Genomic DNA, 24478 nt, shown 5'->3' on the forward strand with positions numbered 1-24478 from the left:
CTTTTGTTGTTTAGCAGTTTATGAATGGACCAAGGGGAACCACCACTAAGAAGCCACAAGACAACCATGCTATATTGTAAGCAACATATAATTATAACCAAGTGTTTGGAAATTATTTCTGTCACCACCAATGAAATTAAAGTTGTTGGGTTCGGTTTTAGTAATTATCCACTTTTCTTTAAACAAAAGCAATTTGTGGATGATAATTCGTAATCTGCTTCTCATGAACAAATAAATCTTGTATGAAGACTGAAACATGATGCTCACATAAATGACAAAGTCTTTGGGTGCACTAGAGATCTCTCCTGTGGGCGAGACTTTCTTAGAAATATGCTCAATTGTAACTGCTCTTGGAATAATTTTCTTGGCTAGCCTTACAACAGTTTCACCTTGCTTCCCAGGGAATGACCAGCAGTTTCCGGGGTGTACATTAGGCTGTAAAAAGAGGAAACAGAAAGTCTGCAAAGTGTCATATGTACCACCCAAATTGTAAACAACAAGGTCACTGTTGCGAACAGAATAGTTACTTTTAAAATAGTTCTAATGCTAGAAAACCACCTGAAAAATCACCTGAAATCATTAAAAACCAAAATCAACTCTAGCTAGAGCTGGTTGTCACATTGACTGCCACTGTCTCGTCTTTTAGAAGCAGTATAAAGGGAAGATTGTGGAAATACAATGCCTCTAATGGAGGTATATATCTTCCTCTCCAGAACTGAGCAGGAGCATTGAGTGTTGGTGGTAATCAGGCATACAGAGGATCTGGAAAGCCTCTCTTGACGATTCAGTGCCTGAAAAACCCATGGAGAATCCAAAACTGGCATGTAGTCAGCCCTGGAAGGGTTCTTCTCCAGTCCAGATTAGGTCTTCACTGCACAAATAAAAAACATGGTGGGTACATCTGGAGTCTTTTTAGTGGCTGTAGCAGTTTGCTTTTTGTTTTGAGTTTTATTTCCTGATATACTGCTTCTTTACTTAGATCGATAAACAGCTCATTTTCCTTTCAGTGTCATGCACAAAGGAAGAAACAACAACAATAAAGGGAAACAGAGACCTTTCTTTAAAAAGAACATAAAGGAAGTGTAAATATTTTTAGAGGTAATATGAAACAGGAGAAGGTACATGTGAGCACACAGCTAAGATACAGGTTAAAACATGAGAAAATAGGAACTACCTAGCAGAGCTCCATTTTTAGGCAAAGGTAGAGAGAGGAATGAGGCAGAATTTAGCATCTTCAGATCCAGACAGAAAAATCCAAGCTCAAATGAGCTCTGAGTTCATGGATAAGAGAGGCAGTTACTCCATTGTCAATTAGGTCTTTCAATCAAATTGAGAACACACTGCAATTGGAGTCCTGCAGAAATTGTGACCACACATGCAAGGTAAACTCTCTTAACAATCATTCCCAAATTTAAAAATGAAATGTAATGAAATAAATAGGAACCACTCCCTAGGATTTATAGTACTTGTGTCTTGGTAGCCACAAGCAATGACTAAGACTTGGGATGGCAAAGACCCCCCCCCCATCCAAAATAAGAATAAAATGCTTGGGGAAAAATTAAGAAGAAAATGTGAAAGTTTTCATCAGGTTTACTTCTACCTCAAGAATCACATCTGGAGGCTTGACATAAGGCAGCACAATGAATGACATCCACAGATATTTCCCTCCATCATGGCGGTAGCTCCTGGTAGTTTTCGACTCAACAATACTGGCACCTAAAATTGAATAGCTGTATAATAAGACTTTTCATACTTTTCTCGAACGTGATACTGTGTAAAAACAAATCTAGGCCCAGAATAGCAGCACTGTTTGTCAAAAATTACTATCTAGAATAGTGGTTCCCAACCTTGGGTGACCTAGGTGTTCTTGGACTGCAGCTCCCGGACACCCCAGCCAGCACAACTGGTGGTGAAGGCTTCTAGGAATTGCAGTCCAAGAACACCTTGGTTATCATGGGTTGGGAATGACCCACAGCTTCTTCAGCGGTAACTTTAAAACAACTTCCTGTCTCATCTAAGAGGTGCCTGGTGAAATTTACCTTGCCAAGAACTTTATATCTAAGAATAACCTCCTGACTAATCCTATCTTGCCATGAATGTTTGGACTTTTGGTACTTGGTTTGAAGAAGTGTGATTTAGCCATGAAAGCTTCCATAGTGTATGTTTTTTTTATTTCTTATTAGTGGCCTATAAAGCTATTAGTGGCCTATTCTTGCATGTCCAAAAAAGAGGATCACAAAAATATCAAATTTCTATTGGATTTCCTCACTCAGATTACCTCAGTTTGGATTTCTTCATTTGGATTATTACCTCTATTTCACCCATGCTTGTAAAAGCACCTCACTGATATTCCAACAAATGGCAGTGTGAGTCTCATGAGAAGGGCTGTCAACGGCTAATTAGAATGCAAAGAACATCCTGGAAATGGGAGGAGAGAGTTTGAATCTTCAAAATGATGTGGAAAACTGGAATGGCTATTCTTTTACTGCTTGGCAACTTGTTTTCCTATTGGTGCTAGAGCACCTCTGCTGACTTCCTTTTTGCATTTCGATCCTCATTGACTTTGCTTTTGGCTGGTACCATTACATCACTGCAGGTTATCATAATTATTTTGGGAGGGGGGGTTACCTCGTACTGTTATTCCTCTATTATTATTATTATTATTATTATTATTATTATTATTATTATTATTATTATTATTATTATTATTATTATTATTGTTGTTGTTGTTGTTGTTGTTGTTGTTGTTGTTGTTGTTTTGTTGTTTTGTTGTTGTTTGTTGTTGTTGTTTGATCCTTCTTTCCTTTATCTTTTTGGATTCCTTATTTTTTTGGTCTGGGGGAGGGGCACAGGCTTTCTCTGTTTTTGTTTCATGGGGTGGAGATTTTGGTCTGAGATTTTGTCTAAAGTGAGGACTAGCTGGATGGGTCAGATAGGCCTGGGTGAGGCCTATCTGACCCATCCAGTTAGTCCTCACTTTAGTCCTCACTGAGTGAGCAGGGGGAGGATCTGATCCACCTGACCAATTCTGGCATATGTTGACACTACAGGCATATATATGCCAGGCACAGCAGGCAGAGGAGACTGAGGCTAGTGTGCCATTGACATCATGAGGTGGCAGAAAGTGCTGCCTCCAAAGAGCAAGGGATGCAGATGGGGAGGCAGTTCGACAATGGCAAAACATTTTAGTTATTCCTGTCTTAAGGCATGACTACAGCAGCCTTCAAACAATGAGCTGCTTTTGAATGCAGTTAGAGGTTGCATCTGGTACCAAATCTGACCACATACACCATGATACTTACTGGCTAGCAGGTGCACTGAAGTGGCTTCCTAAAGTGTTACAGTACAGTCTTCGTACTAAGGTTGAAAGTGTTTACAGTATTGGAATAGCAAACATACCCAAATTCTATGTGCAAGTTTGATAATACTTGCACATAGAATTTGCACATGGAGTCTGATAATACCTGAACCACTAATACCTGCTGACTTGAGTGCATAATCGGGCATTTGAACGTAATCTTCATCCAGCTTTTCCATAATTTTTTTGAGCATCTTTTCAACGCTCTGTCAGTGAACAACAGATAATTTAAAAATCAGTCATCATCATAAGAATTTACAACTGTGTAGAAAGCAGAAAGATATAAGGCACTGCTGTAAAGCAATAATAAGTCATGGTTGTAATTCTCCTGCATTGTATTAACTCAGTTAGGGCAGAAATAGTGAATCTGCACCTTATGTGCACCAAGTGGCAGAAGTACTTGGAGATATGGAGCAGATTGGCCCACGCGTCTCACTGTGACAGGGACTCAGGCCTATGTTCCTGACTAGTGATTTGAAGGGCCAAAAAAGGGGGGAGGCGAACACTAGAGAGGGACACTTTCTCTCCTACCCAATATTTTGGAAATCAGGGAGAGTAAAAAGAGGTTTTTCCCATCCCATCCCTGCTTCCATTTTGTTATACCTGCCAACCTCTCCTCTGCCGTTGTCTATTTCTCTACTAAGCTGCTCAGCAAAGCCATCCGAAGTTGCATGAAGCAGCAGTCATCACATAGTGCAGCATGACTACTGAAGTGTGTGTTAACAGCAGGATTTTGTCAGGATTTGATTTATTGTATTTTTGTAGTACTGTTAAAGATTTATCACCTTTAGTTTAAAGTAGCCCACAAAAACTATGACATCTGTCTATAAAATCTCATTATTTCCTCTTACCCATGTTGTAATGCCTTTGCTGGTATATCGCTCCAGTACTTCCCTGACAGCTTGAAGAGCAATGTCCTTCCTGTTTGAGCTCAGAACATCAAGCTGGGATTTTAGGTTCTCCACTTGCTCTTTCAGAGGTGGAATTTCAAGTCCTTTTCTTTCCAAAATGTGATAAGCATGTCTAGAGAAAAATCATGGAGGAAAGTGATGCAGAGTACTGCTTCTTTGGTTCTGTTGACCCCTCTTACTATGGAGATAATTCTAAGGAACCAATTTATCCTAAGAGATCTTATTTACTTCTGAAGGGCTTGGGGGTTGATTATTAGAACACCAAAGTCTAGAAAAAGTTTCTTCAAAAGCAGCCCATATTAGCTGAAGTCCTGTTGGGTGAAGTCCATCTGTACTACAGAAATGACTGGTTGTCAGCAGGAGATTGCTGTTGATTAAAGACTTCCTTTTTCAGTTTTAGGGTGAAAGCAACTTGGTCTCACAGCTTGTGAACAATGCACTCTAATTTGGAAAAAAAATCTTTAAACAGCTGCAGTCTACCACTGATTATGTCATTTCCACTGTACAGGCAGAACAGGATTCTGGCCACTCAATATTCCTATCAAATAATACTGAAGTGAGGAGTAATAGTGGCACCGTAATGTAAATTGCAGTTTGATTTAACCACAGTTGGTTTAAAAACCAGGACCCAGTCTGCAGAATAGTAATGGAACTATGGTTTGTTTTGCCTGATGCTGTTTTGATGTCCTTCTGCGAATATCCAAGTACCATATCAAATTGCCTTCGAGCAGTTAAGAAATGTGATTGCTTCACTGCATCACCAGTTCTCTGACCATCAGCTATCACACAGAGAAGGCAGTGCAATGGCTCTCACCCTTTGGTATCCTGAATCCCAAACACTCTGTGAAAGAACCTGAGTCCCACCATGATAGGAAAAAAGGCATATTTTTCTTTGGGACACTTAAATATTTGCAGACCCTCTGTTATCATGTTTGCAGTAAGTTGTTGGGCATGACAGCTAGGTGATTAAGAGAAACACAAAGTGTCCAAAGCTATTACTAGCACATCAGAAGGAAACAGATGGATAATCTGAGGATGGTATGTCATACTGGCAGGAAGACACTTATGTTGAGCGAGAATGAATTCTTGATAATGATGAAAAACCTCCATCCCACTTAGACTCCTTCTGCATCTTGGTTAAGAACCATTGAGAATGTTGATCCTATCTTCAAAAAGGGCAAAAAATAGGAACCTGGAAACTACAGGCCAGTCAACCGGATGAAATCCCAGGGAAAATTCTGGCGCAAATTATAAAACTGTCACTATGCAAGCACCTAGAAAACAACACAGTAATAACTAGAACCCAACATGGATTTGTAAAGAACAAATCCTGCCAAACTAATCAATCTCATTTTATGATCGGGCAATCTCCCTGAAAAACAGGGGGGATGCTGTAGACATAGTATATTTTGACTTCAGCAAAGCTTTTGACCAAGTGCCCCATGATATCCTGATTAGCAAGCTAACTAGGTGTGGGCTGGACATACAGTGGTGCCTCGCATAACGAGCACACCGTTTAACGATGAATCCGTATATCGATCTATTTTTTGGGATCGCTAATGCGATCGCATTGCGATGTTTTAATAGGCAAAACATCGCATTGCGATGATCGGTAAGTGTTTCGCTTACCGATCTTCGCATTGCGACGTTTGTGGAACAGCTGATCGGCAGTTCCAAAATGGACGCCGGGTGCACAAAATGGCCGCCGCAACCATTTTCGCACAATTTCCTCACTTACCAAGGCGGCGAAAATGGCGGCACTGTGATGAATTTGGTTATGAAAGCTGGTTATGAAAGAAGGAGAGAGAAAGTGAACATGGAGGACGGTTGAAAGACACAGAAGGGACTTATTTCTGTTTGATGAATTTTAGCAGAGGATTTTTCCTAATGGACTGATGGATTGTGGATTTTCCAGAAGACTGGTATGTTCTTGATTGGACTATGGACAATGGGATTTACAGTAATATTTTAAGATGTAGATTTTTGTTTAAGTTAGAGGGGAAGCTTGCGTTTCCCAATTTCATTAGTTAGTAAGTTTGTTATGTTTGTTTCTTCTAGAGGAGTCCAGTTTCTTGTCTAACTGGATGAGATGGAAATGTACATAGATGCCTTGCTTTGCATAAACTTTATTCTTTCAGAACTTTATTTTTCTAATAAAGCAAAATATGCTTAAGATCTGGAGTTTGGCTTCTTGAATAGAACAAATGCTACAATTGGTTATTTGGTTTACCTAAATGGTTATTCTTTACAAGGCCACGGAAAAGTAACGCTACCTTGGGTCCAGAATATTCCTGAGTACTAGGAGAATTAGATTCCCTAGAACTCACGTTATATCTTGGTTCTCAAAGAAATCGGGTCAGACTTGGTGCATGAGTGAAGGTGCTGCCCTAGGGTAAAATTGTTGGACCCGGTTTTGCCTGTTTAAGGAGTCATTCACTCAGAATCCTCTCTGTCCCGTAGCAGAACAGTTTCTTAGGAAACTGGCTTTGCTCACAGGCACTATGGAGGATCTTCGCATAACGGTGAGTTTTCACCCCATAGGAACGCATTAAACGAAGTTTAATGTGTTTCTATGGGGTTTTCTCCCCCGCATTGCGATGTTTCCGGATATCGATGATTAATCCGGAACGGATTAATGTCGCTATGCGGGGCACCACTGTAACTGTCAGGTGGATACACAATTGGCTACAGAATTTTACTCAGAGGGTGATGATTAACGGCTCCTTCTCCAACTAGGAGGATGCAACAAGTGGGATACTCCAAGGCTCAGTCCTGGCCCTGGTGCTCTTCAACATTTTTATTAATGACTTGGATAAGGAAGTGCAGGGAATGCATGTCAGATTTGTGGATGACACAAAATTGGGTGGAATAGCTGGAGAACAGAAAGAGAATTCAAAATTACCTTGATAGGCTGGAGCTCTGGGCTGAAAACAACAGAATGAAATTCAACAGGGATAAATGCAAAGTACTGCACCTTGGAAAAAGAAACCAAATGCACAGTTACAATATGGGGGATAGCTGTCTCAGCAGTACTACAAGTGATAAGGATCTTGGAATTGTCGTAGATTACAAGCTGAATATGAGCCAACAGTGTGATGTGGCTACAAAATAAGAAAATGCTATTTTAGTCTGCATTAACAGTATAGTTTCCAAATCCTGTGAGGTGCTAGTTCCCCTCTATTCAGCACTGGTTAAGCCTCAACTTGAGTATTGGGCCCAGTTTTGGACACCACACTTCAAGAAGGATGCTGACAAATTGGAACAAATTCAAAGGAGGATTATCAAGGGGTTGGAAACCAAGCCCTATGAGGAAAGACTGAAAGAACTGGCCATGTTTAGCCTTGAGAAAAGAAGGCAGAGGGGTGATATGATAGCACTTTTCAAACACTTGAAAGGCTATCATACTAAGGAGGGGCAGAATATGTTCTCAATCATCTCAGAGTGCAGTACATGCAACAATGGGCTCAAGTTACAGGAAGTCTGATGTTGATTGAATGTTAGGAAAAACCTCCTAACCGTTAAAGCAGTAAGACAGTGGAACCAGTTATCTTGGGAGTTGGTGAGTGCTCCAACACCGGAGGCATTTAAGAGAAACTAAGACAACCACTTGGCAGATGTCCTTTGATCTATATTTTTGCATCAAGCAGGGAGTTGGATTTTATCGCCTTATGGGCCCCCTCCAACTTCACTATTCTATGACACTATGATTCTACCCTGGTTTCCCAAAAAGCAGACCTAACCTGAAAATAAGCTCTGGTATGATTTTTCAGGATCATCATAATATAAGCCCTACCCCAAAAATAAGCCCAAATTAAGTGAAATCCTGCCCTCTACCATTTTGCAGCAACCAGAAGAAGATGACATGACTATATTTGAATAAATGTAGACAGTTGTACATGAAAAAAAATCCCCTGAAAATAAGCCCTAATGTGTTTTTGAAGTAAAAATTAGTGTAAGACCCTGTCTTATTTCCGGGGGAAAACGGTAAATAAAGAACAAGAATCCTTTCAGAGTTCTTCAGCAGCTTTTGGCATGCTCTGAGACAAATATATTTTTGGAAGCCTGGAAACCCTGCGGGAGGGGAGGAGGAATATGAAAGTTTTTATGAGCCATAAAAGCCCATGCCTAATGAAGTTATCAGCTTTTGCAGGCATATATTTATGAAAAAAGATTTTGGCCAATTGATATAACAAGTAATGTAATGAGGATGCTGCACATTACTTTCTCCCTCACCGAGAAAAATAATAATGAATGTTCCTTTTATACTGTAGAAGGGATAGAATGAATTTTATTTTAGAAATATTCTGGGCTCCAAACATATTGCTAAAGTTCTACCCTTTCACCTGTTCTTAGACATAATCCTCAAAGGCTTGCTAAGTATCACTCTTAACTCCAAATTTCCTAGATAAGGTTTCACAGGAAGTCCTCTGCCCAGAGTCTCATGTCATTTTAATTAAGTGTCCTGGTGGCCCCAACAGTAGGATGGAGGAAGTGATCCAGTATGAGGTTGCTGTCAATATAGATTTATCAGAACAATTCCGGGGACCTTGGTAATGGCCTGTGATCAGTTCTTCTAAAGTGCTTCTAATGGTTTGTGCTTAATGAAGATTGGCTCCTTTAAATCAGAGTATCACTGAACTCGGTGGCAAAACCCAAGGTGCATGTGCGGGCATGCGGGTGCATGTGTGAAGGGCGGTGTGACGCTCACACGGGTGCACGCGTGCTCATGTGGATGCATGGACAGCGTGGTGCTCGGAGACGCTTGAGGCACTTGTGCACATGCGTGAAGGGGTGGGGGAGCGCTTGTGTGGGCGCAGGCCCACATGTGCATGCACAAAGGGGCTGTGCGGGGGGAGTATATGCCTGGGGAGATCTGTCTCCGCGGCCCAGTCTGGCTCAGGCCACGGACCGGCACTGGGCTGTGGACTGGGGGTTGGGGACCTCTGCTTTAGGCTGATGGATCAGATGGAGAGGATGGGCCAAGAGTAGGAGAAATCATTTTCCTCAAACACTCTAGTCTTCTGTTCAAACACGCTTAGCAAATCAGTGGTCATAAACTAGCATATGCAATAAGAGCAAATGCAACTGGCATATCTAGCAGCAGCAGCAACAACAAGAGAGCTAATTGGGGGGGCTTTTACAATAATGATGGGAAGATGGAGCTGACCCTTGGATACCTCTACTCTTGGAAGTAGAGCTTCTAATGCTCCTTCCTTTATAAATGGGAAAATTACATTATGGCTCAAATGTATCACAGGGATATCTTCTGGGACTTGGCCTGCTATCAGTTAATGAGGATACAGTCACATAGACATAGGTGGATTTTGCTCCCTGGAGCCAAGCTGGGTTCTGGGGAGTACAACTCAGCTTGCCAACTTGCCTCCCTTGGGAAAAGGGAGCGCTCACTACCTTAGTACATGCGCTCGTAATTTCTAGATTAGACTACTGTTACGTGCTCTACGTGGGGCTTCCTTTGAAACTGATGCGGAAACTTCAAGTGGTGCAGAATGCGGCGGCCAGACTCCTTACTGGAGTGAGAAAATACCAACATATCTCTCCTACTCTGGCCATGCTGCACTGGCTGCCCATCCGTTTCCGCATTGACTTCAAAGTGTTAATGCTTACATATAAAGCCCTAAACGGTTTAGGACCTTGATACTTGGCGGAACACTTACTCCCAACTAGTTCTACCCGTGTCACCCACGCGAGCCAGGAGGTGAGGCTGAGGAGCCTGACGCCGAGGGAGGCCCGGACGGAAAGAACTAGAAACCGGGCCTTCTCGGCGGTGGCTCCTCGCCTCTGGAATAACCTTCCTCCGAAGATTCGTGTTGCACCCTCGCTGGGTACTTTTAAGAACCAACTAAAAATGTGGATGTATAGGCAGGCCTTCCCTTCCAGTTAATTCCTGTCCTCTTTCCTTTTTTTCTCTTTATTTTATTTATTTTGTATTTTCCCCATCTTGCAGAATCATTTAATTAATTAATTGTTATAAATTTCTCATGAACTTGTTATGCTTTATGTTGTAAGCCACCTAGAGTGGTCAAAATGACTAGATAGGCGGGGTATAAACACAATAAATAAATAAATAAATAAATAAATAAATAAATAAATAAATAAATAAATAAATAAATAAATAAATAAATAAATAAATAAATAAATAAATAAAGACATCTTCCAAAGAGACCAGTATATTGTACGGTTCTCCTCTCTTCAGCTGAGGTGACATCCATATTCTGCTTTAAATATTCTCAGCCTCTCTTATATTTTCTTTCTCTATTTTTGACTTTTTTAAAGTGAAAACTGGTATTTTTCCCCATCTTGCTTAGGGTTTCTGTGATAATTCAGAGAAAAATGAACACACTAAAAAAATAAGGTATGGTAGAGTTATGCCAATGCTTGGAAGCCTGGCAGAGGGATAGAGAGGAGGTGCAGTGCATGACAGGTGGCCCCTCTTTCATGTGACAGGAAAGAGTGTGGGGGTGAACTTCTGGCTGCTGTCTTTCCAGGAAGCCACCAGCAAAATGGGGGCACCAGCATCATGGTGGTGCCAGGAAAGGAGGGAGACTTGAAAGAGAGGTCAGAAAGATGCAAAGGAAGGAATGCATGTGGTTCCAGTTTAAGGGCATAAATAAAAACAGAATTTTATAGAGAGAGAGAGAGCAAAGAGGTGGGTTGTGAATTTTGGACTGCTGGGGGCCAGCAGTCTGAAGTACATATTTTTATTTCTTTTTATATGGAAATTAGCACTATATCATTTAAGCAATGGGCCCCCTGAAACATGCATGGCCATATATTTTCTTTATTGTGCTTGCACACTCCTCAGGCTTCCATATACTTGTTGCTCCGCCTCTTGTCTTCAATAGTGGAAATACTTCAAAAGACAGTATTTACTCCAGCAGAGGCATTCACATATGCTGAAACAATTTAAAACAAATTGCTTTTGTATTGATGTTAAAATTAAAAGCCTTCGCAAAGCTTTTCAAAATGACTTGCTTGGTGACCAGAAGAAATTAGGCACCCCCGAGTGACATGTAGCCAGGAATTTTAAAATCAATTTTAATAATGCTAACACCAATTCAACTGAAATTCTTATTGCAAGTGTGACCAAGCTCTCAGTTCTGCATAAACAGTGTCTCTTGCAGCATGTAGGGGGAGCAACCTACTTCCTCTACAGCAAGAAAAATAACTAATATCATCCATGGACCCTTTTCTTTTCTTTCCACTAGGATAGAGGGAGAGCTTGTCAGAATAATGCCAAGGTCTGAGAAAATATTAGCAATTGTCTCATTCATGAGAACAGCTTCATTTTCTAGATGCTTTTGCCTCAAATCCTCTACAGCCAGGCAGAAGGTGGAACAATGCAACAAACTAGAACAAGAAATGCAGGGGGGGGGGGAATCAGAAACCATAGTAGTTGGCTGGCTTGGGTTTTGACATACACACAAATCACAATCAACTTAAACTATGGCTTACATCTTATCCAAACATGGTCAATGTTTCAAAATTACACCTCACAAAAAGAAACAGTATAGATCTATTTGCTAAATACTTGCATAAAATATATGAAACTCATTCTTACTTTAGGGACCTCAGATCTTTGGCTTCATTCTATGCAAATGGAAAGGAAAAAAGGTGAATTACAATTTCAAGACACCATAAGATTATTATGAAAAAGCAGGCAGGAAACATCAATAAGCTCTCATATTCTTCATTACTGCAAATGCTATACACATTTGAATTACAATGAACAACCTGGGATCAACCAGTGCTGCAATACTGCTGAGTGAAGTGCAAATGAATCTCATCCCCCATACCATGTTATTTCTGAGCAATTTACATCAAAGATCCCATAGACACTGATGTGAAAGGCAAGGCATTAAGAGACTTTCCAATCTAGAATCAGATCGACAGGTTACCCACCTGTAATTGTAGTTCTTCAAGTGGACCTCTGTGATTCACAACCTAGGTGATTCACGCATGCGCGGTGCCTCATTGGAAGATTCTAGAGCTTCTGAGGTAGCAATAAACATTAGAATATGCCCCTCCCCACCCATATAAGTACCTTGGCACCAAGCGTCCTTTTTCTGTTGTGTCACCCACTGCTTAATAGTAAGCAAACAATGGTGTGACAGAGGGAAGGACGGGTGGGATGTGTGAATCACAGAGGTCCACTCAAAGAACTACACTTACAGGTGGGTAACCTGTCGTTTTTCTTCATGGCCTCTGTGAATCACACCCTGGTGACTAATAAGCTGTCTTACCCAAAGGCAAGGTGTCACACCAAGGTAGAGGCTAGAACAACATGTCCAAATGCCACATCAGGCTTCTGCCGAAGGTTAAGTCTATAATGACAGTTAAATGTGGATGGCCGTGCCCAAGTGGCAGAGGCGCAGATGTCCAGAAGAGTTACGACACGGAGAAAGGCTTTAGAGGCGGCCACTGCCCTGGTGGAGTGAGAGCGAACCACTCTAGGGGCTGGTTGTCAAGCAAGTTGGTAAGCCAAATGAATGGTAGAGGTGACCCATCTGGAGATAGACTGGGAAGTCACCTGACAGCCTTTTGTAGGTAGCTGATGGCTTATGAAGAGATGAGATAACTGTCTAAAAGGTTGGGTACGTTGGAGGTAAAAAGCAAGAGCTCTTCTGACATCCAATGTATTGGAGTATTTTTTCTTGGTTTGAAGAAGGTGACGGAAAAATGAAGGAAGGACAATTGGCTGGGAAAGATGAAATTGAGGGACAATTTTGGGGAGGAAGGAAATGTCCATGAATAACTTCACCTTACCGCAGGGATCAGAGAACTTTTTAACCTTTTACCTCCCCCAAAAAATGTATATACGCCAACATTACCCCCTTGATTTGAAAGGAAGGAAATCATACATTATTTGAATTCAAAATCTTATTGAATCTATTCAAAATTACTTTGAAAGCTTCAACTTACTTGAAAACTTCAGATTTTGAAGAAATGATGTTGCTTTATGTTGGATATGAGAGCATCAGTATTGGGGCTCTGCTCATCCTCATTACCCCCAGGATTTTCATTTTTACCCCATTTGGGGTAATTTACCCCTGTTCCCTGACCACTGCCTTACCGGGGAAAAATGTAGATAAGGGTAGTCATAGCATAAAGCTGCCAATTCACTAGCTCGTTGAGCTGAGGTGATGGCTACAAGAAAAGCTGTTTTAAAGGTGAAGAATCTTAAATCAGTTGTAGCTAATGGCTCAAAAGGAGCTTTGGTAAGCTGCTTCAAAACAAGAGTTAGCAACCATTGTGGAGAGGGAGGTCAAGTATCGGGGTAGATATGAAAGAGACTTTTCAGAAAATGTTTCGTTTTTGGATGTTTGCTGCTGGAGAATTTGGAGGTTGGTATGATATTACTGCCAAAAAGTAGACTCTCAAGGGTGAGATGGAGAGGCCCTTGGATTTGAGATGTAGGAGGAAGCGGAGCACAGTGGAAAGTGATGAACTGATGGAGAATGATGAGGAAGATTTGGTAAAACATTGAAATTTCTTCCATTTCTACAAGTAGGCTTTCCTTGTGGATGGCTTTTTGGCATGGTGAAGAACATTCATTAACAAGGGAGAATCCTCCATGCTGGCAGGTACAGAACAGGTAAGCCCTGGTGTAGGACTTGGGAGTTGTTCTGTGTGAGAAGGTGTGACAGGCGGGGGAAATGGCGGATGTCTGACTGCGGAGAACTAGGAACCAAGTCTCTCTCAGCCACCAAGGAGCTATAACGATGTCATTGGTTTTGTCTTGTTGTAGATGGATGACAACTTTGTGGAGGAGAGGGAACGGCAGAAAAAGGTAGGTAAGAGTCTTGGGCCAACAGCTGACAAATGCATCTCCCTGGGAATGCTTACCTATTCCTGCTCGGGAGCAATACCGTGAAGCCATGAAGTAAGGGGAAGAGATTTTGTCTCTTTTCTGCAGAGAGGAATGTGCGAGCTCGTGTGGAGTCTATGAGCATGCCTATGTAATGTATAGTCCTTGTAGGTTTTAATTTTGATTTCTGTTCATTGACTGAGATCACAAAGAATGGCAAGGGTGAAACGGGTGTCTCATCGAGCTTTGCGACTGGAGATTGCTACAAGGAGCTAGTCATCAATATATGGAAATATGAGAATGTTTTGAAGTCTGAGGTAGGCGGCTACCAGCACCATGCACTTGGTAAACACTCTCTGAGCTGTTGCAAGGCCAAATGGGAGTTTTTTGAATTGGTATGCTTGTGATCCAAGTTGGAAACAGAGGAATTCTCTGTGTGTGGGATGTATTGCAATATGAAAGTAAGCCTCGTATAGGTCTATGACGGCGAACCAGTTGTTTTTCCTAAGTAAGTAAAGAACTGATCCTAGAGTAACCATGCAGAACTTTGTGGTGATGATGTAGTTATTAAATAATCTTAAATCTAGAATAGGCCGAAGCCCCCCGTGTTTTTTGGGGACGGTGAAATAGCGAGAGAAACCCCCGGTGTTGTTTTGATATATTGGTTGTATGGCATCTTTGAGAAATAAATTTGTTATTTCTTCTTGCAGGGGTTGTGATGGAGGAGTAACGACATGTGTTGTCGGAGGAAGTTTGAAGAAGTGGATGCGGCAGCCATTTTTGATGATGGAGAGTACCCAGGAATGTGTGCTGATGGATTCCCATGCAGGTGTTTCCAGAGGGCAGGGTTGATGGGGTGGGTGGTGATCTCGGTCAGAGGAATGTCAAACATGGTGTTTGGGTTTCCGGTCATTCTGCCTACTGGCAGGCTGTTGCCGGGTTTTGGCTCTTTGGTTTTTGAAGTATGGATTGTAAGAGGTTTGTTGTGGAGGGTCTCGTTGGAACCTCTGTTACAAGTTATAGGGCCGTTTCCATTGATTTTGCTGAGGACATTGCTGGTAGAAAGAGTAAACTCCCCAGGGTCTGGCTGCTGAATGTTTCTTTTGTATGTTCTCTAGTATATCATCAGTCTCAGCATGAAAAAGACCTGCTCAATCGAAGGGGAAGTCTTCAATACATGCCCGAGCATCTTCGGCTAAGTTGGACGTTCTTAGCCAGTAAAAATGGCATGGGGCTACTGAAGTGGCCATGGACTTGGCTGTAGTTTCCATGGTGGGCAGAAAGCATCTGTTATTTAGCAACAGAGAGACCTTCTTGTTGGAAGGTTTGAGCTAGTATCTTTTTATCCTCTAGCAGGGATTCAATAAAGGTGGACATGTTGTCCCAGAGGAAGCATTGGGAAGCTCCCAGGGCTCCTTGGTAATTAGTGACTTGCATGGTACAGGCTGCAGAAGAGTAAAGCCATCTACCCATGGAGTCTATTTGTCGGCTGTCTTTATTTGGTGGTATGAGAATTTGTCGGTGTCGAGATCTCAACTGAGAGGCTTCGACAAATACAGAATTTGGAACTGGTTGTTTTTGGAGGAAAATGGCTCCTGGGTCATGGATTCTATAGAGGTTATCAATCCGCTTAGACATGGAATGGGAGGAAGCTAGTTTTGTCCAGGATCTCTGTGCAGTACTAAGGAGAGATGGCAACATCAATATGTGTACCGGAGTGGTTGTATTTTTAGAGATTGGATCATATAGATGATCAGCTGGTTCTGTCAATGGTTGATGGATCTGCAGATCAAGGGATTTAGCCATGCGAATCATAAGTTGGGCATAGGTCTGGAAATCCTCTGCCGGTGATGGCAGGTCAGTATCAACAATGTCTGACTCTGGAGAGGAAAGTAATACTGATGGAATCTGTGGCTGAGATTCATGGTCAGAGCCATCGAGGTCGCGTTTGGAGTTGATGGACTGTAGATCGACTTCGGTGTCAAGAGGCTGAGTTTTGTAGTATTGCCAGTTAAGAGTAAAAAAAGATGGAGGTGGCATGTCCATGGACATCTGTCGATGTTGAAGATTGTCAACATCGAAAGATGGTGGTTGAGCATCGACGGACCTCGATTGGTAGGGATGGACTTCGATGTTGAACTTGGTGTCGTAATGGTGCTGGGTTTGATGACTTGGATTTACCAGAGGACGGGAACTGTGTTGATGTAACAGAATGGAGTGTGTGTCCATGGACCAGGATGAATATCGAGGATCGTCGATATCAGGACTTCAGTGTCAAACTTGGTGTCATAACGGTGCCGGGTTTGATGCCTTGGATTTACCAGAGGACGGGAACTGTGTTGATGTAACAGAGTGGAGTGTGTGTCCATGGACCAGGATGAATATCGAGGATCGTCGATATCAGAGCCTGTGTCTATGTGATGTTGAAACAGAGGTTGCTGATGCAATGGCATAGCAGTACAATAAAAGGACGCTGGCAATGCCAAGCATGAAGAGTGATTTCCGTCATCTGTTATAGTAGGGAAGTATTGGGAGGCTGAGGATGAAATCTTCGATCGTCCGAGGTTTTTTCAATACCAAGTGGGGTGCAGGTTGAGGTATAGTCACCTCTCTGTGATGTGGCCACTTCGACACTGATGGTTGTCGAGAGGTAGGCTGACTACTAGATGGTATTATTGAACCAGGTAAAACACCTGGTCGACTAGTCAGTGCAGTCTGTCAAGCAGAGCACTGGTCTGGGCAAATGGCAACTCGATGCATGTGCTGAGTGTGGGTTTGAACCACATGCGATGAAGCGAGCTATCGAGATTCTTGATGTTGACGGTTCTGGTTAGGGATTGGAGGGCAATCCGAGGGCATCGAGTATGAAATAGTGTCGAGCTGTTTGGGATGGGAATTCTCAGGTGATGGAATAACTGAAGGATTGCTGGAAGGAATAGAAGGTTGTGGACAGGGAGGAGAGGATGTTAGTTGGTCGACTCTATCATCCTATTCTGGAGACTGAGAAGAGGGTTGATGGGACAGAAGTGTGTCATCATCTGAGGGAGATCCGACCAAAATTGATTCTGAAAGTTGTTGTGGTTCTGGTGGGATGTCTGTAGGCTCAGACTGTTTAGCTCGTTTAGGAGGAACAAGCTCCGGAGCTGGAGCAGCTTCAGTAGGTCTCTGACGTTTAGAAGTTGTTTTTGAAGTCAAGGACTTCGGTATCAAGGGTTTCGATTTGTGCGTCTTTGAGGTCTTAGACGTTGCAGATGGAGAATCGAAATGAGCTGGTGTAGCCGATGGACATTTATTTCAGTAATGGCTGAATTGGAATGAGCTGGTGTAGCCGATGGACATTATTTTCAGATAATTCAGTAATGGCCTTTTCCATTGCTTTGGTTTGGGAAGTGACCTTACAGGGAGGTTGGGCCATTTGAACTGGTTGTAAGGATTGTTCCCAAAGTCAGAGTTTTAGCCTTGAGAGATAAGATTGAAGGATTCCAAGCTTAAAATTTTTGCGATGGGTACAGGAGGAGGTTTGATGTTGTTCTCCCAAACAGAAAAGGCACTTAGCATGTCCATCGGAAAGTGGGATCTTATTATCACATACAACACAGTGCTTACACGGGCCCAAAGGGGACATGAATAGGAGAAAATAATAGAGGAGGAAAAAGAGAGGTTACTTACCTGTAACCATTGTTCTTCAAGTGGACCTCTGTGAATTCACACAATAGGGTTCAATCTGCACTTGCACAGGAATTCTCGGAAGTTTCTAGAGCTTTTAGAAAAAAATCATAGTTGAGAGTTACCCCTACAGCGTGTGCTCTGCCCACCTCAACCCTCAGTTCCGTTTTATCTGCCACAATTAAACTGAAGGTGTGGCTCAAGGAGTGACGGGCAGAGGGGAGGTAGGGCAGGATGTGTGAATACACAGAAGTCCGCTTGAAGAACAATGGTTACAGGTAAGTAACCTCTCTTTCTTCATCATGGCCTCTGTGAATGCACACAATAGGGTGATTAGCAAGCACAATTACCAGGAGGAGGGACGTCACTCCAGGATAGATGTCAATACTGCTCTCCCAAACTTTGCCTCCTTTTTGGCTTGTAGGTCTAGTCTATAGTGCATTGCAAATGTGGACGCTGTTGACCAAGTAGCTGCTCTCCATATGTCAGGAATATCTACACCTCACAGGAGTGCTATAGAGGTAGCAATAGCCCTAGCCAAGTGGGCTCTTAGGCTGTCTGGAGGGGTACAGCCTGTAAGTTCATAAGCTAGAGTGACAGTAGACACGAGCAATCTCAATATTGTGGAGGACGATGCTGGAGATCCCTTGTGTGGACCATAAAAGCATAGGAAAAGTCTGGGAAAAGATCGAAAGTCCTTGGTCCATGATGTGTAGAATGCTAGAGCTCTATGCACGTCCAAAGAGTGGAGCATCCTTTCTGTGTCTGAAGAAGGAGAAAGAAATAACGTGGGCAGGATTAGTGGTTGATTTATATGGAAATCGGAGACCACCTTAGGAAGGAACGACACATCTGGATAGAGGAGCACCTTGTCACGGAAGAATTGTAAATAAGGAGTTTCTGCCCTTAGGGCCACAAGCTCACTAGCCCTTCTTGCTGATGTTATCGCCACTAAAAATAGAGTTTTAAGTGAAAGCAGCTTAAGATTGGAGGTTGCTATGGGCTCGAAAGGTTGCCGTGTAAGACAGCGCAAATTAGCTTTAGAGACCATTGCGGTACCGGAGGACGAACAGGTGGGCGCAGGTTATTTAGAAATGCTTTGAGGGTAGGACGGGAAAAAAGATGTGCTGATTCCAATTGATGCGGCTGGAAAGAGACAACTGCTGAAGCACAGACCTTTAGAGTTGAAATAGCCAAACCAAGGTCAAATAAGTGGCATAAATAAGTGAGAAAAGTAGAAAGAGAAACAGGAACTGATTTCCCAAGCACTGATTTTTAGATTGTGCAAACTTCAGGAAGCTTTTCCATTTATATGAATACAACAATTTGGTTGATGGTTTTCGCGCATTATCCAAGACTTCCTGAATCAGGGGAGAATCCTCCAGACTGTCAGATGTAGAGACTGGACATCTGGGTGGTAAATGTTGCACGCATTCTGAGTGAGTAGACGCGGCAATGGAGGCAATGTCATTGAATCTGATGTCATTTGTAGTAGTGCTGTAAACCATGGCTGACGTGGCCAGCATGGAGCTATTAGGATTATATTGGCTCTTGTCTGATGAATTCTGATGAGGGTCTTTTGTATAAGAGGGAAAGGCGGAAATAGGTATAGTAAGTCCTTGCCCCATGGAGTCATGAAAGCATCTCCAAGCGAGTTGTGAGTCCTGGCTGCACAAGAACGGAACATGGTGCATTTCTTGTTCCGATGGGTTGCAAATATGTTGATCAGTGGATAACCCCACCTCTAGCAAATCGTGTGGAACGTGTGTGTGTCGAGCTCCCACTTGTGGTTTTGTGCTGTCATACGGCTTAATGTGTCCACCATCTCATTGTCTGTTGTAGATACATGAATTGCCACTGAGAATACATGATGGTTGAGATACTACTCCCAAAGGTTGACTGTGAGATAAAGTAGGGACATCGATTTCGTGCCTCCTTGCTTGTTGATGTAAAATACCATTGTGGTATTGTCGGACACCACTTGCACTGCATGACCGGTAAGAAGAAGGAGAAAGGCACGGAAGTTCTTTATTAGTGCCAATAGTTCCAGATGGTTTATGTGCAGACACCTTTCTCGTCTGGTCCACAGTGCATAAATTTTGTGATGAGCACAATGCGCTCCCCAGCCTGCGAGGCTGGCATCCATTATGACTTGAATGGATAGTTGAAGTGGATGGAATGGGCGACCCGTCGTCAGGTGTGGGATGAAAGTCCACCATTCGAGCTGCTTTGTGAGTTCTGGAGTGACAAGAAGTCATGTGTGTTGGCTGTCTGACATGGGATCGAATTGTGCTAAGAACCAAGCTTGGAGTGAACACATTTTGAGTCATGCATGTGGCAGGGCAGATGTTGTTGAAGCCAGTAGACCTAACAGGTGTTGAGTGTGATGTGCTGAGACACTTGAGTGAGGACGAAACTGTTCGCTGCGAAAATTTTCTGAATGTGTTCTGGTGGAAGAAAAATTCAGGCGTTTTTGGAATCAATTCTCGCGCTGATGTAATGTACAGTTTGAGAAGGCTTGAGATGGGATTTCTTTGTGTTGACTTTCAGACAGAGTCATTGTAGAGTGTGCAGAATGAATTCTGGGTCTTGATAAGAGTCCGCTACTTCTAACCAATCGTCTATGTAAGGATAAATTGTGATTTTGTTGAGATGGAGATATGCTGCTATGGGTGCCATGCATTTTGTAAATGTACGGGGAGCGGTGGAGAGACCGAAGGGAAGTGCAGAAAATTGATAAGCGGTATTTGTGAAGATAAAACGTAGGTATTTTTGATGATGTGGATGAATGGATATATGAAAATATGCATCTTGCAATCTATGACAACGAACCAATTGTTTTGTTTCAACAGGTGTATGATGGATTCTAATGTGAACATGCGGAACCAACGGGGGAGTAGGTAAGTATTTAGTTCTTGAAGGTCTAGGATGGGTCTGATTCCCCCGTCTTTTTTCGGCACTGCAAAGTATCGGGAGTAGAAGCCATCCATGATGTTTTGTTTTGGCACCTGTTGGATAGCATGTTTTTGAAGTAACATTGTGATCTCGTCTAGAGCTGGAGAAATGGTGTGAATTTTAGAAGCCCTAATTGGGGAAGGTTTGCGAACTCTAGCCAATAACCAAATTGAATTATGCTTAGCACCCAAGTGTCCTTTGTGATTTGTAACCAGTTTTGAATGAAAGGGGATAGACGAGTGGTTAGAAGAGGTTTTCTGATTTGTCTTTTTTTTTTTTTTTTTGAGAAGGACGGAAGGATTGTCACCACTGTGAAGACGTCTGGGACCTAAATGGAGTAGATGTGGAACAGCCCTGAGAAGATCTGCCTTGGTTTTGCTGCTTAAACGAACAGTAAGGTTGTGATGTTGGCTGATATTGTTGTTGAGTATAAGATTTTTGCCATTGGTACCTCTGGAATTTCAGTTGTTGTTGAATAGTATAAGATTTAGCTGTTTTCTTTATCTTATGCAAGTTCTCCATGGTGTCATCTGTCTTTTTGTTAAATAGACACTTGGCATCGAAGGGAAGTCCTTCAATGCATGTTTTTGCATCTTCTTTTATGCCAGAGGATCTTAACCAGGCGTGTCTTCATAAGGCAATTGCTGATGTCATTGACTTGGAAGTCACGTCGGCTGCATGACGAGACGCGAGCCTTTGATGTTTGGCTACTGACATGGCTTTGGTATAAGTGTTAAACAGGGACTTCCTAACCTCTTCTGGGGCGGACTCCAACGTAGGAAGTACCTTAGCCCACAGTTGGCGCTGGTATGCCCCCATTGCTGCTTGATAGTTGGACACACGCAGTAAGAATGTAGCGAAGGAGTACATCCAATGACCTAGTACGTCCAACTTCCTACCCTCTCTATTGGTTGGAGTGACTTTAGCTTTCCCTCTGGTTTTGGAAATGTTTGATTGCACTATGGTAGAGTTAGGTGCAGGATGTTTACTAAGAAAATTTGACTCATCTCCATGTGTACAATAGTGATTTTCCACTCGTCTAGTGACCTGTTTGAAGGATGAAGGTAAGTTCCAAGATTCCTTAACTAGGTCCATTAAAGTTGGGATAAAGGCGAGACTCAGAGGTGGGGAACATTCCTGATTAATGCCCCCGAAAACTAAGTCATCTTGAGGAGGTGGGGGCTGTTCCACATCCAACTTTAAGGTTTTTGCCATTCGAGAAATCATATTGGCATAAGAGGAAAAATCCTCAGAGGGGGAGGATGGATGAGGGTCACCAGCATCTGAATCGGGCATCCTTCTATCCACTTGAGTTTCCTCTGATACTTCAGATAGAAGTTCCTGATCTTGGTCAGAGTCAGCAGATGTGATAAAGTCCTCATGCACTGAAGGCAGAAGTGTAGGTGTTGCCATTTTTGTCCTTGTTTTGTGAGTAGAATGCTGTGTTTTGACTCTAGATTGTGAAGGTTCGGGGGTGATGGTGGAAGGTCTGCACCTTTTGGCACATCACAATGCTTTGATTCCTTTAAGGCATGTTTGTAGACGTCGTAATATCTGCGGCTCTCGATGTCTAGGTGGAGAAGGAAAAGAAGAAGACAACGTCGAAGCATATACATATCTGATCTTCTTGCTTTTCCTGTAGTGCCTATCAGAAGATGAATTGGAGTTGGAATCTTCATCTCGATGACAATGTTGGGACTGTTTCCGGCCGAGATGTATGACAAGTGGGTTGTCATATTTGGATTTAGTTCAACGTCAACTAGGTACGATGGCAACTTCACGATGGGATGATCTGCATCGATCCGGGGAAAGGTGTTTCTTTTTTGACAGTCTTTTACGAGGTGGAGACTGCGACCCCGAAGAAATGGATGGAGATCGATGTGCCATCAATGCCCGCCCGGTGTAAACAGGGCTTTGATGGGCAGAAGCCGAGCTAGATAGGGCATTATCCTCTAACTGACTGGGATTAGGCGAGTGGCTTGACAGTTGAGGTGGAGCCTGTACTTGTCGAGGGGGAAGCGATGGAGCGGCTTCTGACAATGACTCCCGGTCCCGGGAAGAAGGGGAGATCGGAGGGATATTGCCTTGTTGATCTTTCTTATGTCCCTGCTTGACTTTATCTTTTAATGCACCCTTTTTCTTTTTTAGATTGTCCTTGGATGGCGCCACGGAGCAATCTGTCGATGTCAACGCTGAGGGAAGTTGTCGTTTCGATCCCAACACAGAGGTGTTTTTGGGTGGTTTTTGTGAGGTTTTCGGCGCTGGTAAGTTGGTCAGTGACTGCCCCGCAACCTCTGGGTGGGGAGTGGTAGAGGATGTAGAGGCTGTCTCCATGTTGGTAGGTTTTGTTGCCGACAAAGTCTTATCCCACAGAAACAACTTTAGGCATTGTTGTCTCACCCTGAGAGCAGGCTTGGTCAGATTTGTACAGTGTCTACAAGATTGCGGGTGGTGAGCTTCCCCTAAACAGAATAGACACCGCTCATGACCACCCGATAATGAGAACTTACAAGTACAGGTCATGCACCACCTAAAGGGACCTGATGGGGACATAAATTTATTTTTATGTATTTATTTATTTATTTATTTCATTTATACCCCGCCTATCTAGTCAATTATGACCACTCTAGGCGGCTTACAACATGCATTTAAAAAAGAAACATATAACAAACCACATCACAAATAATAATTACATAAATTAAGATAGAATAAAAAAAAAATTTTTTCCCCCAAAGATGGCGAGAAACGGGATATATTATAACAGAAAAAGAAAGTGTTAGGTAGAAAGGGGGAAGGCCTGCCTAAACATCCATGTTTTCAGTTGTTTCTTGAAAATACCCAGCGAGGGAGCTGCGCGAATGTCAGGAGGTAAGTTGTTCCAGAGGCGAGGAGCCACCGCCGAGAAGGCCCGGTTTCTTGTCTTTTCCTTCCGGGCCTCCCTCGGCGTCAGGCTCCTCAGCCTCACCTCCTGACTCGCTCGGGTGACACGGGTAGAACTGGGTGGGAGTAAGCGTTCCGCCAAATATCGAGGCCCTAAACCTAAAGTGCAGGGCAAGATAAAACTCACAAAGTACGAGCCAAAGTGAAACAGTCCAGGTCAGAAACCATAAGAGTAGAGTCCAAAGGGGTAAGCGAATAGCATGGTTAAAAAAAAACAGTTTGTGTGAGGCAGCAAAAAACAGTCCATGAAAAGAGCTTGGGAATGTAACGATCTGGGTCTTGCCACAAGAAAAATCAGTCTGAAGGGGGAAAAAGAAAGCAAGGGAACTAGCGCTGGGGTAACAAAGCCAGAAAGAGTAAACGTAGCCAGTCAGTCCGTGGTCGATCATAAAAATTCAAAAATAGAATGAGCTCTAACCAAGAAGTTCCAAATACCAGGGTGGTAAAATGGAACTGAGGGTTGAGGTGGACAGATCATGCACTGTAGGGATAACTCTCAACTATGAATTTTTTTCTAAAAGCTCTAGAAACTTCTGAGAATTCCTGAGCAGGCGCAGATTGAACCCTATTGTGTGAATTCAGAGGCCACGAAGAAGAACTGATGATTGAAAAGGGGTGTGTGTGCTGCGGCTGGAGGCCGAGTGAGGGGAAAAGAAAACATCTTTGATGATAATACGTAGTTTAAAAGAAAAAAAAGATTAATAACAGGAAGAATTATGAGGCTCTCAATGCAGCGGTTGAAAGAAACTGAAAGAGAATGCTTGGCATCAAGGTACTTATATGGGTGGGGAGGGGCATATTATAATATGTTAATTGCTACTG

General features: G+C 42.7%; 2 protein-coding genes across 7 annotated transcripts in view; one reads left to right on the top strand and one right to left on the bottom strand.

Annotated features, from left to right (window-relative positions):
• LOC140708366 (uncharacterized) lies at positions 1 to 24367 on the top strand. The gene is made up of 8 exons (XM_078377591.1): positions 1 to 76; positions 13799 to 13882; positions 14036 to 14077; positions 14806 to 14924; positions 20614 to 20661; positions 21007 to 22479; positions 22865 to 22980; positions 24178 to 24367. The coding sequence occupies exons 1-5, from the start codon at positions 21 to 23 to the stop codon at positions 20619 to 20621; spliced, it is 309 nt and encodes a 102-aa protein (XP_078233717.1). The 5' UTR covers positions 1 to 20; the 3' UTR covers positions 20622 to 20661; positions 21007 to 22479; positions 22865 to 22980; positions 24178 to 24367.
• The window catches only part of SUN3 (Sad1 and UNC84 domain containing 3), a 67307-nt gene that overhangs the window by 1106 nt on the left and 41723 nt on the right, over positions 1 to 24478 (bottom strand). For 3 of the 6 annotated variants that reach the window (XM_073003869.2, XM_073003868.2, XM_073003872.2), the window contains 6 exons: positions 11849 to 11877; positions 7172 to 7243; positions 4210 to 4381; positions 3465 to 3564; positions 1601 to 1716; positions 268 to 435 (listed from right to left, as the gene is read on the bottom strand). In XM_073003869.2, coding sequence (XP_072859970.2) covers positions 268 to 435; positions 1601 to 1716; positions 3465 to 3564; positions 4210 to 4381; positions 7172 to 7243; positions 11849 to 11877 — 657 coding nt within the window. The remainder of the gene's footprint in view (positions 1 to 267; positions 436 to 1600; positions 1717 to 3464; positions 3565 to 4209; positions 4382 to 7171; positions 7244 to 11848; positions 11878 to 24478) is intronic. The other 3 variants (XM_073003870.2, XM_020815536.3, XM_020815531.3) reach the window with 3 other exon arrangements.

This window comes from Pogona vitticeps, chromosome 6 (assembly GCF_051106095.1).
Source record: "Pogona vitticeps strain Pit_001003342236 chromosome 6, PviZW2.1, whole genome shotgun sequence".
NCBI classification, from domain to species: Eukaryota; Metazoa; Chordata; class Lepidosauria; order Squamata; family Agamidae; genus Pogona; species Pogona vitticeps.

Excerpts from the sequence above, each read along its gene's own strand:
- LOC140708366 (XM_078377591.1), top strand. The coding sequence starts at position 21 with ATGAATGGACCAAGGGGAACCACCACTAAGAAGCCACAAGACAACCAT. Across the intron at positions 13,883-14,035 it reads TGCTGGCAGGTACAGAACAG|ATGGATGACAACTTTGTGGA; the intron begins GTAAGCCCTGGT and ends GTCTTGTTGTAG. Across the intron at positions 14,078-14,805 it reads AGAGGGAACGGCAGAAAAAG|GGGTTGTGATGGAGGAGTAA; the intron begins GTAGGTAAGAGT and ends TTCTTCTTGCAG.